Source organism: Amblyomma americanum, chromosome 5 (genome assembly GCF_052857255.1).
Source record: "Amblyomma americanum isolate KBUSLIRL-KWMA chromosome 5, ASM5285725v1, whole genome shotgun sequence".
In the NCBI taxonomy this organism is placed as follows: Eukaryota; Metazoa; Arthropoda; class Arachnida; order Ixodida; family Ixodidae; genus Amblyomma; species Amblyomma americanum.
The window spans coordinates 57,991,423-58,008,141 of NC_135501.1; the positions used below are offsets into that span (position 1 = coordinate 57,991,423).

Sequence of the window (16,719 nt, forward strand, 5' to 3'; positions counted from 1 at the left end):
AGATCCTCTAGACAGGGCCAAGGCAGGCAGGGAAGCGACTGACGCATTCTTTCACTGTAAGAAGGCAATTATGGACCTGAATATTCGTCCAGGCTTCATCAAGGTCTGTAGAACCCTTTTCTCAGGTCGTTTGGTCTGAATGATGCAAGAGAGAGAATGTGGCAGACCCAGGAACCTCAAAGTGGACAAAACAGCACATATGTGCATGGTCGTGTATTTCTAATAAGTTTAACGTTCAATATCACACTCATGCCACGGCGAGTGCTTGCACAGCCCCGGAATTCTTTACTTCAGCACGCCCACAATACTCCGCGAAACGCACTATTGGCGGGCAGTTTGCGCATGGCGCATTTTTGGCCTGAGAGTATTCTAAATAAATTAATGAACTCCCTACGGACAAACATTACCACTATTGGAGAGGAATTAATTGTGTTTGAGATTAAACATATTGTTTAATACAGTGAGGATTTATCTTTGCAGTGCTACACGGCTCTTACATTCCCCTGTCATTAAGTTCGAAATAGCGCATTACATGCAACTCGAGAATTACCGTACGACAGAATAATATAGCAAGTCACGCTACGATTCATAGCGTATAAACTACTAGGATATCTCAACAATTGAAAGATTTTGTTTGTACTTTGTGATTCAGTGGAGATGCGACAAAGGTTGATGTGATATATAAATGCAACGAAACTACAACACGGTGCAGCATAATGTGAGCACGCACTAAGAGATTTCTCTTGCTAGAAGTCGGCCATATTGTCGGAAAACTGAAAACTTCAAATAACGGGTTGCGCGAGCCCTTTAATGAGCTCACAAGCATATATTTTCAAAACAGTTGAAAACTCCGTATGTGAGATTTTCCATAGAGCACGGGCATCTTTTTCAAAATTCGTCTGGAAGCTTTGGATTCGTCCTCAGCCAATGTCTTTTTTCAGGTATTATAGAGGGTGATTTTTTAAGTCATTGCAGATATTTATTTTAAAAACTGTGAGAGATACATCGTTGCGAACTGTTTTTTTTTTGTCATTCGAAGACTTGCCATGTGGCATAAACAGGGGCTGTCGATAAGCTGAAGTATGTCGTGGAGACTGTTCTGCTCCAGAAACCCGAGTTGGCACCTGCTCTTAGCGTTGTCCGTTAGTCACAAGGGCAGGTGTTCCTTGTAGCCGTAAGTCCAGCTTCCAGCAATCGTCTTCTTCTTGAGTCCTGCGCTCGTGGGTAGATCTTCGCTGAAATGGCGAAGATCCACGTCAGTGGCCGGCTTGGGACAATTGGACATGTTCTGGGCACTGCATCTGCCTGAGAGCCCCATCGGCACGTGACCGACGCGGTAAGAGCCACCCCTGCCCTCATCCTTCTAAGGGATACGTCCTCGAAACCCCTTAAGTTATGGGGGGGGGGGGGGGGGGGATAAGTGCACGGGGTAATTAGGGCACGTGTACTTCTCCTCATGGAGGACGGCAAAATGGGAAGAGCGGAGCGGAGAAGAAAATGGAGGCTAGTGCGGGAGGCATTAGTATTTGCTGCTTGGTGTGTAAGGTCGTCACCTGTCCTCTGCTCAGCATTCTGAGTGTGTTCTTGTGTCAAACATATCTGAATGCATTTCGTTAACTTCATACGAAGAGCATGTATCTCCTGAGTAATGATTAGCGCCTTCGTCACTCTTTTGAGTTGTTTAATAGCCGCTGTTGAGTCTGGGCAGATATGGATTTCTTTTAGAGGCGCTAATTTATAGACGTTCTATTACAACCGGTTCCGAATGGTGCGGAAGTATTTACGATGTGTGATTACCTCGGAATGGTTAAGTTTTGTAGTCTGCCTGTCTGTCTGTTGTGGCCAGGAAGAAAGAAAAGGAAAGTGCACAGGCCTGCTCACTGGCTCAAGCCGAGCCACAATCGCTACCACGTGCATATAGTAGGAGATTTGAAAGATGGGATAAAAAGACAGGATAGTAAAGACGCGCTAGAGACAAGGCCGATCCCGGAGGTAGTGCAATACCGGGCCAACCAATTGGACTTATTTTTGGAAATGTGGCGGAGAGTTTGAAGGTTGCTTCACTTCCGCTTTGTAATCGCCGTTCTTCCGCCGTTTTCTACACCGATGAGCGCTTATAAGGCATACATGTTCCGGGACTTTTGTCGACCACTGTTCAAGTTGTCGACTCTGCTTTGCGATGGAGCTTGGTCACCTTGTTTGTAATTATTGTAGAGTATGCCCACAGAGGCGGTGTACGATTTTTGGCGGCTGCGCTGTCACCTTACTGTGCGCGGCTCCAACGGATGTAAGGTATTTTCTCTTCAGATGCCTTGCTCGCTGTCACTGTTGAACAATTTCGGTGTGTTCAACTATGCATATTCGTGCAAATCGAGATGAGCGTGAGTTTTAGGAGGGGCGTGATAGTGCGCATTACGTTCCTGTTTATTGTTTCTCGCGCCGCCCATTGCCGTCTTTTCAGTCGATGGAACTGATCCTTGTATACTATCCTTGATCAAAGTGTTGAACGTGGAAGACGTATGATTTTCTCAGTCATAGCTCCTCTGCCCCTAGATCAGGTGCACTTGATGAAGTGAAGATTGGCCGCCGCCGCCGCCGCTGCCGCTGGTGCTGCTGCTGGTGCTGCTGCTGCTTTCTTCTATGCGGCCATTGTGTTCTTTTGCGTGGATTATGTATGTCGAGCCAACGGACCCTCAGCTCATCCACATTTGTAATGTATGGTTGCGAGCCGTAAGCTCGAGCCTTGTGGACAGAAATATCTCTCTTCCGTTATTGCTAGCCACGTGAATGTAGCTTGACCTCTGTGGCGACAGTTCCAGGCTCGCTTCGCGTACATCCTCCTCCACTGTGTTTAAGGCTTCTTTTAAATGAAGATCCTTCGTCTCAGTGCGCTTATGAGCGAACCACATCGTGACGTCGTCTGCGTAAATCATAATCTGTATATGTGGCATTTCTCCTAGTTTTGAAACCAATGGTATGAAAGCTATGATAAATAGTAAAGGTGCTAAGACTGAGCCTTGTGGCAGTCCACTATTTGAAGTGTAATGGCATATTTGTTCGCCAATAAGCCGAATTTAGATTGTCCCGTCCTTCAGCAGGTTGTGTACAGCTTTCGTAATCTGCAACGAAAGGCCCAAATCTTACATGTTCTCAAGGATCTTTGCATGTGACGCCATATGCTTTCTCTACGTCCGTATAGCCGCCACCATGCGTACAAGGTAGCTATGACGTAACACATGCACGTCGTCTTCAGCCGTTGTAGGCAGCGGCTGAAGGCATCGCTGCGCTTAACACCGTCGCCGATATCAAGTTAAATTCTTCTACATCTTCAAATACACCATCTGCGCCTGTATTTGATACATACGAAGTGCGAGAGACGCCATTTTATAAATATGAAACGCAGAAAGGCCAACTCAAGAGGTTGACGATTAAGAAACACATGGACGATTAATAAAATTTTTAAACACAACTCACCTTCGATGTTGACGGCCATCAATATCGCAGCATAACCCTGCCAACTGAAAGCAAAAATGAAAAAGATAATTTAAGTTAAGCAATCTTTTGATTTTGATCCATATCAGGTACATAATGGCCGCCTTGCTGTCAAATCCAGGTCGACAGAGCGTACTGACACAATTTTCACATTTTTTAAAATAAAAATCTGGAAAGGTTAAAAAAGTAACACTGTATACTACCTAAATAAAAGTGTTGGCTGCACAAGAATCCGAAGGCTCCAGACAAGTTCTGAATAAGATGGCACCGGTGTCTAGAAAATCTCAGATATGAAGTTTCTAACTGTTTGATTATCAGTGCTTGTAAGCTGAGGAAAGCGGGACACGTTATTACAAGTTTTCTTTTTACCAGTAGTATGGTGGTCTCCTAGCAGCAAGGAATCGCTGAAGACCATGTTCACAAATTACTGCATTGTGTCCGAATGTTTCGTGAGATTTATATTATATAAAACTTTATCTTTGTCTCCTCTGCACTGAATCATCACGGCTCTGAGTGTCCTTGCATCCATGTTGGTCTTAGAAGTAAACGTATTTTTTATGCGCCGTTTCCACTTCGCGACGAACGTTCGACTGTCGCGTGCATGTCATGTGGGACGTTGCAATTGCCTCTTACTCGCCGTGGATGTATAAACGGCCTTGGGCGAGTGAGTAGACATGGAAAGGGTAATTTTATTTACGACCCACTTTTCAGAGCACCATCTTCACTATCCATTGTTTGTGCTTTTTTTTCTCCGGACAGGAGGTTTCGCAAGCATGCGCTGCTGTACGATTGTGCCACGCTTACAACGACAAGAACCGGAAGGTGAGTGCTGTGTAAGGAGCCCGAGACGTGCCTCTCATCTTAAGAACTCATTTTCTAGCTGGACAGGCCGTTCAGCTTAATTCACCACATTCTGTACTTGACAAGCTTTAGCCGACGTCCGCACTTTCGCGTTAGCGCCGCCTTCTGGTGCCTTGGCCTCTTTCTTACCCGAGTGTCGAGCAGTATAGAACAAATGTGCTGTTCGCTGCATATTCGGGCCTTTCTATCTCTTGACTTAGCTGTTTGCATTGCGCAGCACAGCGAACGGGCTGCTGGTGCCAAGAATTAGAAAGCACAGAACAAAAAGATAAAGAATGACGGCACCCAAGACGTTTCACCCGTTAGCAAGTGCTCTGCTGGGAGAACAACACATACCGCGAAACCTTTCGGTCATGGATGAGCGGTCCGAGGAAACGAAGCTGCTGCATTTGCACCGGTGTTCAATGGATTCCTAGTCAGGGAGCAAGGATGGAAAAAGTGTTTATTGTTCAAGCTGGTATAGGCAGCTCCACCCGGTGGCTGATTATACATTATGGCATGCAGCATTTCGAGCAGTTGGTTCCGCGTATAGGCAGACGACAACGGCGATGACGGGGGATGGCTTATTGCGTTTTTTGTTTATCGTCGCACCTTAGTCACGTGTACTTGTTTTCTTCGTTCTAATCTTCTGGAATGAAACCTCAGTTGGCACACTGCGCTTAACGTCTCTGTCTGTCTAACACGTCCTTGTTTGCCCAAGCAGCGCAGACTTTGACATGACGCAGCCTGCCCGAGGTGCGGTCAGCTGGTGCAGCAAATTCTCAATGAATGCCATGGCAGGCTCACAGACGCTGCAGCAGCAACAGGAGGAAGACAGAGGAAGCAGCTACGGGGGTTCTGGTTGGTAGCCAAGCTCAGAGGAGAGACAGCAAGCGTCGGTACAAGAAGTATCGAGCCGTCCACGCTGCTTAACGCGACGCCGGTCGGCGTAGGGATCAAATGGAGCGTCGCTGTCGGACGCAAGCCAGTGCTCCAAGTGAACGAGAAAAGCGCGAGCGGGAGACTTAGTCGGGCACATTGGCCAAGCCCGGACCGTCGACTGCCGCAGCGAAGCCGCCTGGCAAGCGAAGGAATCCGTCGGATGCGGAGGCACGTGCCCCGATGGATGGACAGCAGCGGAAGCATCGAAGCGCCGGCGAGGAGCGGCGTCGACGAGTGATCCAGGCATTGCTGGGACGAGCTACAAGCCGCCGTTGCTGCCGGTTAAGAAGCGGCGGAATTCAATGTTTTATGGGGGTCTGAACGTTCCGAAGCGAGTCAAGCTTTGAGAGACGCCGTAGTGAAGGGGTACGGACATTTCGACCGCCTGGGGATCTTTAACGTCCAAAGACATCGCACAGTACACGGCCCTCTAGAATTTTTGCTCCACCGAAGTTCGACCGCCACTGCCGGGATCGAACCCACGTCTTTTGGGTCAGCAGCAGAGCGCCATAACTGAGCCACCGCGCCAGCCCTCGGAGTTCCATGTGAGACAGCGAAATCTTTACTACGAGCTTGAGATGCGCGCGAATCCATTTGGCGGCTCGTGCTCGGTGTACGACATAGCATTGTTCAAACAAGAGTCGGTGTCGCTACAACAGGAGTTGTGTAAGCGCCTGAGTCGGGATTTCCCCTGATGGCGGATCTCAACGTGTTTTACCTCTGTGCTTTGCGGTAAAACTGCGTGCGACGGGAGAGTGTCGCACTTGTGCACGGTCAAAGGCTACACATATCTGCCAATCCTAGCGCACATGCCGCCATTGAACAGCTTCATCGCCTCACCTTTCCCTGACTTCAGTGCTTTTACTAGTAGAGAGTAATCAACGCGTAACATACAGGCAGAAAATTTAGGCTTCAGGTTCAGCGGGGCTTCGTGCCGGTTTCTCCGCGATGTTGCTTTCAGGCTTCCGAGAATGGGAGCTAAAAGCATTTCGCTTCGGAGATTTCATGGACTTCAACTTTCGAGCGCAGGGCTGCAAGAAGCATCCTCCTACGAAATAGAGGAGGACCCTTACGCGGCATATACACGAGGGGACCTTGCTCGTCAGTGTGAATGATTTAAGCAAGCAGCGTTCTTCCTCGCCTAAAAAGAAGGCAGAAAACGCTGGCTTCACTTTGAATTCTAAAAAAGGAATTGCACGTCCTCAGAATTATAGAAAGGAATTGTGTCCGCTTATATCAAAGTGGGACTAATATGTATGCTCTTAAGGTATTGCAATCATATGACCTTATGATACGTGATGTCAGTCTCAGTACTGAAGGAATCATTTATGCGGCTGGCAAATAAGCTGCCATATCTCGCTCCGCTTCGTCAGAGATCCGGGACAGGGAAGACGCGTTAGCAGTCAACGCAGACGGCGCCGTTCCAGTGGGTTTGCTTTAAACAAGCGTGGTAAAGTGAATCCGATAATGGCGGATAACAGATTGCAACGGAGCCGGCTTCGAGCAGACCAGGCCTTGCAAGGTCGCGTTCGAGCCGCAAAACGGAGCCGACGCGCGGAGCCGACCCTAGTCTTTCGAGGGGGTGGGCGTAAGTTACTGGTTTCGATGGCACGTCGCGTGACGAACCGGATGTTCCAGAGACGGGCAGCAAAGGGTAATGGGCGCGAATAGGGCAGTGCGTGCGGTTCGCACTGTGCGTTCACCTTCACTGTGCTTTCACAGTCGTTTTTATGCGTTTGTGTCTGTGTGCCGTAACTGCACACGGAAATGCACAACGTCTTCACGGAATTCAGGCGATGCTTGCGAGGCAACTCCGTGAGCACCGGCGTGATATTCGGTCCTTCATTTTGAACAAAATTACTCTGATTGGCTCTGACAAGCGCATTTCCTATTGGCTACTAAAAGTGTCCGCAGAATCCTGGGCGAAGACATTTCAGAGCGGCTTTTTGGCGGGAAGAGAAATATCTACGGAGACCGAAGGGGAATCATGGGAGATTGGCAAAAACCGGGTACAGACCGGGTAGAGACCGGCGTAGGCCGGGCCAGGGCAGATGGACCCTGGAGAGGAGGCTCGGAGGGTCTCGGGGAACTCCGAAAGAGACTTCGTTCATGGAGAATTTGACGGGCGAATAAACCCGTCGCGATGGTCAGAGTGGCGCCAGTACTACTCTTGCCTATAGTGTAATTGTTTTGTTTGGTACATGTAATAAACTTTACATATTGTCGTTAAGACGTTGTCCAGTCTTATGCAACGTGTCGCCGGATCACCGAATCATTAGAAGACGTCAAAATAATGATCGGCATCACAGATCTCACAGAACTCTGGCGCTGTACGTTTCTCTTTATTCTTCCCGGCTGGCTAGCCACAGCGGCTAACAACGATGCGTGTGTGCAATTGTGTTTTTTTTTCTTTGTAGTGTCTTTTACTTAGCCACGTCGGCTTACAGCGAGGCATGCGTTTGATATTGTGTACTTTTCTCTTTCCTTGTGATGCCTTTAAGTCAGAAAGGCGACGGGAGAGTAACCTATTGGCTAATGAGTAAGTTTGGTGGTAGAATTGGCTATTGGCTGATGATGAAGTTTTGGCGGGAATGCAAAGGGACAGATGCGCGTGAAGGAGTGCGTGATAAATTATTTGTGTGGGAGCCGGCCGGATTGGTTGTCTGCGACCGGTGGTGGACCCGGGGCTGTGGAGGTGGAAGACGAAGTTTCCCTCAGCGGCGACTGGTCAGGTTGGCCGTGTGATGGCCGGTGGTGGTCCGGATCGTGGAAGATTGAGCTTTCTTGAGTTATAGCAGACAGTCCGAGATATTTCCGCAGGTGTAACGAAGTTTTGTGCACATTGTAATAAATAACTTATCGAGGAAAGGCTTTCAAGTGTCTCACTATCAGAAGACCAACACACCTACCTGAAGTCATCAGTTGCGAAGTATGTCGCCATGGTTCCTCTGAGGCAAGCCCTCTACCAGTTCACGTCAACATCAAAAAACATCCGGCAAAGAGAGAAAAATTCGGAATTGTGCCTTAAACAAATGAGAGCTGATGGCAAAACATTCGTCTTCTTGCGCGCATTTCGGGAATTGCTGCTGATTTTGCGCGCACAGCGGATGCTTCGTAGCATATGTGTGCTGCAATCAGTGGAATGCTTAAGAATCGGTTTTTCTTGTGCTCTTCTTGTCGCAGTCAATAATGTGCATTGCCGTCACGACCTCGACACAATAGCATTATTCTGCACGGTGCAATTTCCAGTTCCTGGGTAATATTCATTTCGCTTTTCGTTCTCTCGGCAGAACAGGACTGCTTTTGATACAGCAATGGGAGACTGTATGCTCAAGATTGGCATGTACACGGACACAGCGAGCAGGGTGAGTGAAAGAAAATTGTTTGGCAACTCACTAATTGAACTACAATCATAATGAAATAACTTCAGAGGAGGCCAAGGAATTGTCTCACGAAAGTGTGCGAACTTTCCAATCCAAGCAACCATATGAGATAATGAACCCTCTTGACAAAACGGGTAGTGAAGTGTGTGTTTTTTTTTCAGCGTTGGAAAGAAGAGTACAACATTGTATTCGGCGACGCATTGGTCAGATTCAATGTAAGTAACTCGGTCGTCTCATCTTCGTCACGTTTTGTTAGGCGACGTGCAGTTTACAGCTTTAAGAGCTTGGCTGTTTTTCAGATCTCAACGCATTTTAGTGGGCAAGTTAGCTCAAGACTCGTGTGAGGTTCCTAACGAACGTCATGATTTGACACAGAAAAAACAATAGTACATAAGAAGTTTACGTGTAAAAATATTGCCCATAAAAAATGTAAAAAAACGGAAACAAATTAACTTGTGCAACACTGCAAATGTGGTTACCTCGTTTTTCAACACAAACTACAGTTGCAAAGACATTTTGGCGGGCTAATTGGTAACGAAGTATCTTTAAGTTAACAGCGCAGTCTGGGACACACACACAGAGACAGGTAAAGAAATATGAGGATGAACACAGCGCTGGCTATCAACTGAATGATTGATTTCCCCGACAATAGTAATATATACGAAGATGACAGGCGAAGCATTCAGAGCGCACATGTCAGGAACAAAAATAGAGCAACAACAAAACCAAATCCTCAGAACAAAGCAACACAATCATTATGCTTGCCCCAGAAGTGAGAGTTCTTTATCTAGCACTGTGATTGAAGGGGCGACGACACATAAATTTTCTAGTCTTCTAATCTTCAGAACCTCGATTATTTCTCGCTTGCATTTGTCAGCACTTGCAACCACTTCGCAATCACTGTACTGTGGCACGCATTGTTTTTTTCTGTTTTCTTGCTTTTTCACAATCTCGGAAGTGAATGCCGAGGTAACCAGACATAGCTTCTGAAACTTTGCAGCGGTGTTCAATTATTCTTTCATTAAGAGGCCATCCAGTCTGCCCATTATATTGTGCACCACAGGACAGCGGAGTTGAATAAACTAAAGTCTGATCACAAGCGACGACGCTTGAGTGCACCCCGAATCGATGCTTCGTGGTGCACTTAACCTGCTTGACATTTTAGCTGTTTATGCCTCGGAACAAGCTTGCCAAACGATCAAGCGCCGAGAACACCACACCTACGCCAACTTTTTTTCTAACTTTTTCCAGGCTGTGGGATATGCCATCTAGATATGGAATCACTGAGACACGTTTGCAACACTTGCCCGATTCTAAGCCTTCGCGTGTTCCACAGATGTTAGCAGCTCAAGTGGGCTAGCAACCTAAAGCAGTCTTTTTACCTGTTCAGTGAAGCTGAAAAGCTGTTTATGACAGCAAGATTTAGATGTGAAACTTTTTAAGCACGATAGTATGATGCCTCAATTTATTACCTTTGTATGGCAAAATCCGTACAGGAGCAGGGACTTATTACCATCGGATTCGGAGGCCAACGAACATGTTTACCAGGTAAAGTACAGGCCAAGGACTAGAAATTTGATGGGGTTATGAAGATGAACTTCGTGAGCGATTTCAAGTGGGGTGAGGCAATCAGAAAAAAAAAATGGACGGAAGAAGTTAAGTTGAGCTGGAAGTTCGGTTCTAGCACAGTCGGTAAAAACAAGGTAATCGTGAACAACCCTAAATGTTCTTACTGAATGTGACCGTGTCCTCGATGACTCTCTTCAGGCAACAAAAGCTGCAAGCGAAATGGCTATCAGGCTTCGTGCACCACAAAGCACCAACATGGCTTCTTCGCTTGTGCTAAGGCTGTTGTGTATTTAATCCCGCTGTACTATGGTGCACATTATATAAGGCAGACTGGATGGTGTCTTAAAGATTAAAAGAGCACGGCTGCAAAGTTTGAAAAGCTAAATCTGGTCACCTCGGCATTCACTGCCGAGATTGCGAAGAGGCAGAAAAAAGGAAAAAAAGAATGCCTACCACAGTACAGTGATTTCCGAGTGGTTGCAAGAAATCGGGACAAATGCACGCGTGAAATAATCGAGGCTCTGTAGATTAGAAGGCTTGGCAATACGTGCGTCGGCACTCCTTAAATCACACTGCTGGACAAGAAACTGGGAAGCATAATCATTGTGTTGCTTTGTGCATACCATTTGGTTTTGCTGTTGCTATATTTTTGTCCCTGACATGGGCGCTCTAAATCATTTTGCCATACTGCGTATTTATTACTGATGTCGCAGAAATAAATTATTCGCTTTATAGTAAGTGCTGTGTTCGTCCTCATTTTTGGTTCTGTGTGTGCGTGTGTGTGTGTGTGTGTGTGTGTCATATTGCGCAGTTAACTTCAAGATACAGTTGTAAGCTACTCTTTGCACAGGGAGCAACATGCGTATAGCAACAAGCTGTGCCTGTCCGCGTCTCGTTTAAGTCAATGTTGCAGTCCGTAACTCTAGCACCGAACTACTAAACATTTGAGCAACAAATCCTAGGCTATGATAGCAAGGTGCCAATGGTGCCCGCGCCGTTGACAAATGCCACGGAAACATCATGTCATGCAGACATTCGAGGTGGTAGAGAAAAATACGGGGGATGAAGGAGGAATTAATTACCGCCATTGGAGGATTTATATTAACCTAAATACGCGGAAGCTTTTTAGATCGGCTCACCACGTATCAAGTTGTTCGCATTTAAATAGAATTCAGTATTCTGTTCACTGCAGTGCATCGTGCTTCAGCTTGGCAGGAACTTATGGATGATTGCAAGGTATCCCTTTAAAATATTTTGTTAGTTTTCGAAGCATATAGTGGTAAGGTTGAGCAAATAAAATGAGTAAAGCCGTGTTACTCGAACTCCACTTTTTTTCAGAATGCAGATCGTCTTGCGAGCTCTGTAAGCAGATGACTGTATTTCGCCAGAGCCGTTTTCACAGCCTTGTATTTACTCTGTATTTCGCGAGTTTTTGTAAGGGTCACTAGTCGTAGTTACAGCCTGCAATAACTGGCTGATATTTGAGTCAGCCAGCAATTACCTCTCGTTGTTAGCCCAAAAACACCCTGACAATGGCCAATACTTGCGTACCGGCTGCGAGCTCACTTCTTAGTAGAGACAATTATTTCTGCGAAAGCGCGAGCTATTTCTTCGGTGTTGTGTTAATGGAACATGATTTCGTCAACAGCTACTAGTTGTAGAAAATTGGGACGGCACGCTCTGTAGTCTGCAACACGGAGTAAGATAGAAATGTTTGGTTTGGTTTTGTGGGTTTAACGCCCCAAGGCGACTCAGGCTATGATGGACGCCGTAGTGAAAGCCTTCGGAAATTTTGACCACCTGGGATTTTTCTACGTGTGCTGACAGCGCACAGTGCACAGGCCTGTAGCATTTCGCCTCCATTAAGGTGCGTCAACCACTGCCAGGATCGAACACGCGTCTTCTAACTTTTAGGTAAGCAGTCGAGTGCCATAACCACTGAATCACCGCGGCGGCTAGGATACAAACGAACGCCGACTCTGGCACCGTAATGCAATCTGTAGACGCGAGATTACAACGCGAATGCGCAGTGCACGTCGAACAATCTGCTTTGCGCTGTACTTTATCCCTAAGCCACTCTTAGCTCGCCTGCGAGGCTTAATGCATGATTTCCCTTCTTCGCCGCCCTCCCCGCTGAGATATATAGCCTCATTGATGGGCCACACGTTGACACTGCTAAGGTAGATGTACAGTGGTAGCGTAGCTTGCATATATGCCCATACTTTCAAAACATGGCGGCCTGTGAATTGGAGCCAGGGCCTCTTTCAAATGAGTGGACAGCTAAACGCTGGCAGGATAATTAGGAGCAAAAAAAAAATAATGGTCTATTTTCGTATTTGTGATGGATCCAGGTTGCAGTTCCCGAGCAGCCTCTTGCGATTGAGCCACTGCCTGACAAGGTAGGCAAGCTGCTCACCTGTCCATCATGTAGTGGGCAACTTACCACAAAACTAGCTACAGAAAAACAGACAGACAGGCTGGCACGCAGGCAGGCACTCACGCACGCACGCACGCAGAAAAACGCGCAATGATAAATGCGGGGAAGGGCCACTATGAATGCTTGCGCATTAAAAAGTAACGTTATAGCCTGGTGACTTCTAGCGGAAAGGCTAAATCCTTGAGGGTTTCGAGGTTCAGCGCGACACACGAGACAAGATCAAACAAAGGGGCAGCATGACGAAAGGACACTGCCGATGGAACTTTTTGCTGGTCAGCGCTTTTTGTGGCTTTTGCCTTAATCCTCGCGCGTTGTGCCGCGTTGATCAAATTTTAAGGCGCTAGTGTACGTGACGTTTCAAGGTGTTAGCAAATTTGTCTCAACTCCCGAGGGGTGCACTTGTAGAGGTATAGTTACTGCCTCTCGTATGGGATCTCTTATTTTAAACGCGAGTTTGTGACTAATAGATTGGGATAGAATTGTGTCTATCGTGTTTAGCTTACAAAAAAAGGGGCAATAAGGCAATTTTTTATTAAAAGTAATAATTTGTTAGTTAAAACCCAAACACACAAGATTCTGAAGAGTCACACACAAAGATTTCGATGAAATAACGCAGGATACAAGTCTAAAATTTGCAGGCCCAGAGAAAGGGCTAGTTACCTGCTGTGCATAAATGATAATAGTGCTGTAAAAACTAGTATCGTTTTAACGTAGTTAAACTCGGCAGTCGGGCGACATCATGTGTTCAGCCTTGTTCGGTCAAGGTTCGGTTTGCTAGGACGTCGGTACGTGTGGAGACTATATTAGTTCGATGATAGTATTAGTTGACGAGCACGACGACCTCCCAACGAACCACATATGGTCTTTCCGAAGGCGGCAGCGTCAAAAGCGTACGACTCGAACTGTGGCCGAGACTGCAAAAAAAGAAGCGTGTACACGTAGCCGGCCAGAATAAGCCCTAGAGACAAATGTAACCAAGCGCTTGAAATTAATGCTAATAAAAGGCATACAGGCTCACGCAAGAAAGTCACGATATAACGAGATACGCCGGCCAAGGCCGCCAGCTAGCGGCTAGCAAACCGCAGAGTACTCGAGCTGGATGTCATAAGAGCGCTGTCCTCCTGCTCGAAAGGATTGCGAACATAAACAAGTGTTTATAAAAAAGCGATGTGCTTAAACAAAATGTGCCTAACTGAACCATTTCAAAACAATTAAACAGAATAGTGTTTGAAAAGGCCACAAATTTACATATGAGCGACCGATTATTTTGTTCGTATTTTTGTTTTTGCACTGATCAATCAGGTGAAAGAGAAATGCGCATATATAACCAACCCCTATATACAGCCTTCATTGATTACGAGAAAGCATTCCACTGAGTGGAGACCTCAGCAGTCATGCAGGCATGCGCAGTCAAGGTGTAGAAGAGTCATATGTGAAAATACTGGAAGATATCTATAACGACTGCACGGCTACCGTGGTTCATCATAAAGTCAGCAGTAAAACTCCAATAAAGAAGGGACACACGATCTCGCCAATACAATTCACCGCCTGTTTACAGGAGGTGTTCTGTTCTGAGGCCTGGATTGGGAACAGTTGCGGATGAGAGTGAACAGAGAATACCTAAGTAATTAGCAATTCACTGATCACATTGTCTTGTTGAGTCACTCAGGAGATTAACTGCAAATCATGATCAATGAGTTAGACAGGCAGAGCAGAACGGTGAGTCTAAAATTAACATGCAGAAAACAAAAGTAATGCTCGGCAGTCTAGCAAGTAAACAGCAGTTCATAATTGGTAGCGAGCTGCAGGAAGTGGTAAAGGAATATGTTTACTTAGGACAGGTAGTGACAGCTGATCTGAATCATGAGAGTTAATTAACTAGAAGACTAAGAATGGGGTGGAGCGCATATGGCAGGTTGTCTCAGATCATGAATGGCAGTTTAACAATATCCCTCATGGAAAAGTATACAACAGATGTACTTTACCGGTACTCACCTACGGGGCAGAAACGCAGTGGCTAACGAAAAGGTTTCAGCTTAAGTAAAGGACAACGCAGCGAACCATGGAAAGAAAAATGATAGGTGTAACGTTAAGAGACCGGAAGCCGGCAGAGTGGGTGAGGGAGCAAGTGCACGTTAATGATAGCTGAGATGAAATCAAAAGGAAGAAATTGGCTAGGGCTGGGAATGTAATACAAAGGCAAGATAACCGCTGGTCCTTAAGGGTAACGGAGTGAATTCCAAGAGAAAGTAAACGTAACAGGGGGCGGCAGAAGGTTGTGTGGGCGGATGAGATTAAGAAATCGGCGGGCATATGGTGGGCGCAGCTGGCAAAGGACAGTGTTAATTTGTGAGGCATAGGAGAGGCCTTTGAGCTGCCGTGGACGTAGTGAGGCTGATGATAATGACATAATTTTGGCGCCCCAGTTCTATAACCCTATGTGCCATCGTTGGCGCTTGGTTTTAGACCTCAATCGGGCTCCGGCTTCGCATCCTATTTACATTTTCCTTATAACTGTTGTGAAACGAAATGCTGTTCCGACCAGAGACGCAGTAGAAACAAGCGATGCTCATATGGAGCGCCCTGGTGCAGGCAGCCACGACGCATGTCACGCCGCATGTGCGCGCTTCCAGAATAAGGGGGCACCTATAACCCCGGAGCAGCGGCGTAGTGGGACCGCTTTACTAGTTCTAATGCCATATCTGAGCGCCTCCGACCATGGTCCACACTAAGTTTTCTCCTGTGTAACAAAACAGATCCCTTGCTGTTAGTGGAGTCGGCGTTCCTTTGTATCAAACTCCGTGGTTTCCTAATTGAATGTCTCCAGCCGTCGTGGCCTGTTGCAGGATTTGAAACATTTCGGCCCTCGGTTGTCTTAAAGCTTCGGCCTACGCACGTTCTCATAAATATTCAGGCCTACAGGTTCTTTACTTACCTCTAGTGAACCAGGGATTATTTCATTAGATACTCTACGGTATACCAAAATCAATCCATAGAAGCAGTCGATAATTTCTGAAGTTTAATGTATTCAGCGCCTTTCCGACCACTTTTCTTCAACGACCGTCTCCAAATATTCACACTGAAGTTGCGAACGCTTCGTGTTCTTGGTATAAGCAATGTGTACAATCGCGGACACAAAAATATGAACCACGCTTCCACGGTCATTCTTTTCACGCGTTACCTACCGAAACGTAAAGCATATTTGATGCACGTGCCAGAAATATTTACCTTTGCCCTTGCACATAATGGCAGCAAACATTTCAGTTTTCATTACGCAATACGAGGAAAAATCTTGAGCGCGGAGGCTCGGTCCATATTATTATGTCCACGACCTGTACCTTCGACGGCACGCTTTCAACGTATGGTGACTCTTTCTGAGGGTGTGGGTTTGCTGGAATGAACGCTTCTTCTACAGTGTAGAAATCAGCAGGTAATAATGCAACATATTTCATTCGGAAGCCTGACATAATACTCTGAAACAAAAGTCGTAACTTAGACTCCGGAAATGAGCAATCGTAGCGTGACATACTGCACCCTTCAGACAATCTGCCATATCAAGGCAGATAGGTTTTTAAAATCATCTCTCTTGCTATAACAGCGTGTTTCTTTTAATGAACACTGCATTTGTCCCTCACTGCAGAACTGCTACCTTTGGTCGCCTGATGTAAGGTACGTACTCTTCGCTTTCAAGTTCTTCAGAGACCTCATGTCCGGGTGAGATGCGCATCAATGCTGGAAATAAAAGGCGCTGGACTGTTTTTGCTGACTCGCTCTTATTGTGTTCTTAGCGCGGCACGCAGGTTCCGCTCAGAATGAACAGGATGATCTCTTCATATTTCAAATTAATGGAGCATTCATGAGGTGTTTAATTCCTACGTCGAAGAGCCAAAGACGAAAGAAAGAAGTGCTTGTGTATACAAGAAAAAACAATTCCCTGAAGGCGATAGTGTCATTTACACAAATTCCTAGTGGAATAAAAAAGGAAGAAAATGCATTTGCCAGGCATTCTCATGCAGTAAAAAGAAATACGGGGACGCTTAAGTCACCTCAAGAGTG

The 16,719-nt window shown here is 46.4% G+C and overlaps 1 protein-coding gene across 1 annotated transcript; it reads left to right on the forward strand.

The window, feature by feature from the left end:
• The first annotated feature begins 26 nt into the window (after positions 1 to 26).
• Positions 27 to 16,412, forward strand: LOC144134720 (uncharacterized). Its single transcript, XM_077667566.1, has 5 exons — positions 27 to 103; positions 4,252 to 4,314; positions 8,565 to 8,639; positions 8,819 to 8,872; positions 16,304 to 16,412. Exons 1-5 carry the CDS (start codon positions 71 to 73, stop codon positions 16,379 to 16,381), a joined length of 303 nt encoding a protein of 100 aa, XP_077523692.1. The 5' UTR covers positions 27 to 70; the 3' UTR covers positions 16,382 to 16,412.
• The last annotated feature ends 307 nt before the right edge of the window (positions 16,413 to 16,719 follow it).

Coding starts and splice junctions, on each gene's coding strand:
- LOC144134720 (XM_077667566.1), top strand. CDS start 71: ATGGACCTGAATATTCGTCCAGGCTTCATCAAG. Junction 4,315..8,564: donor ACAACGACAAGAACCGGAAG/GTGAGTGCTGTG, acceptor TTCTCTCGGCAG/AACAGGACTGCTTTTGATAC. Junction 8,640..8,818: donor ACACGGACACAGCGAGCAGG/GTGAGTGAAAGA, acceptor TTTTTTTTTCAG/CGTTGGAAAGAAGAGTACAA.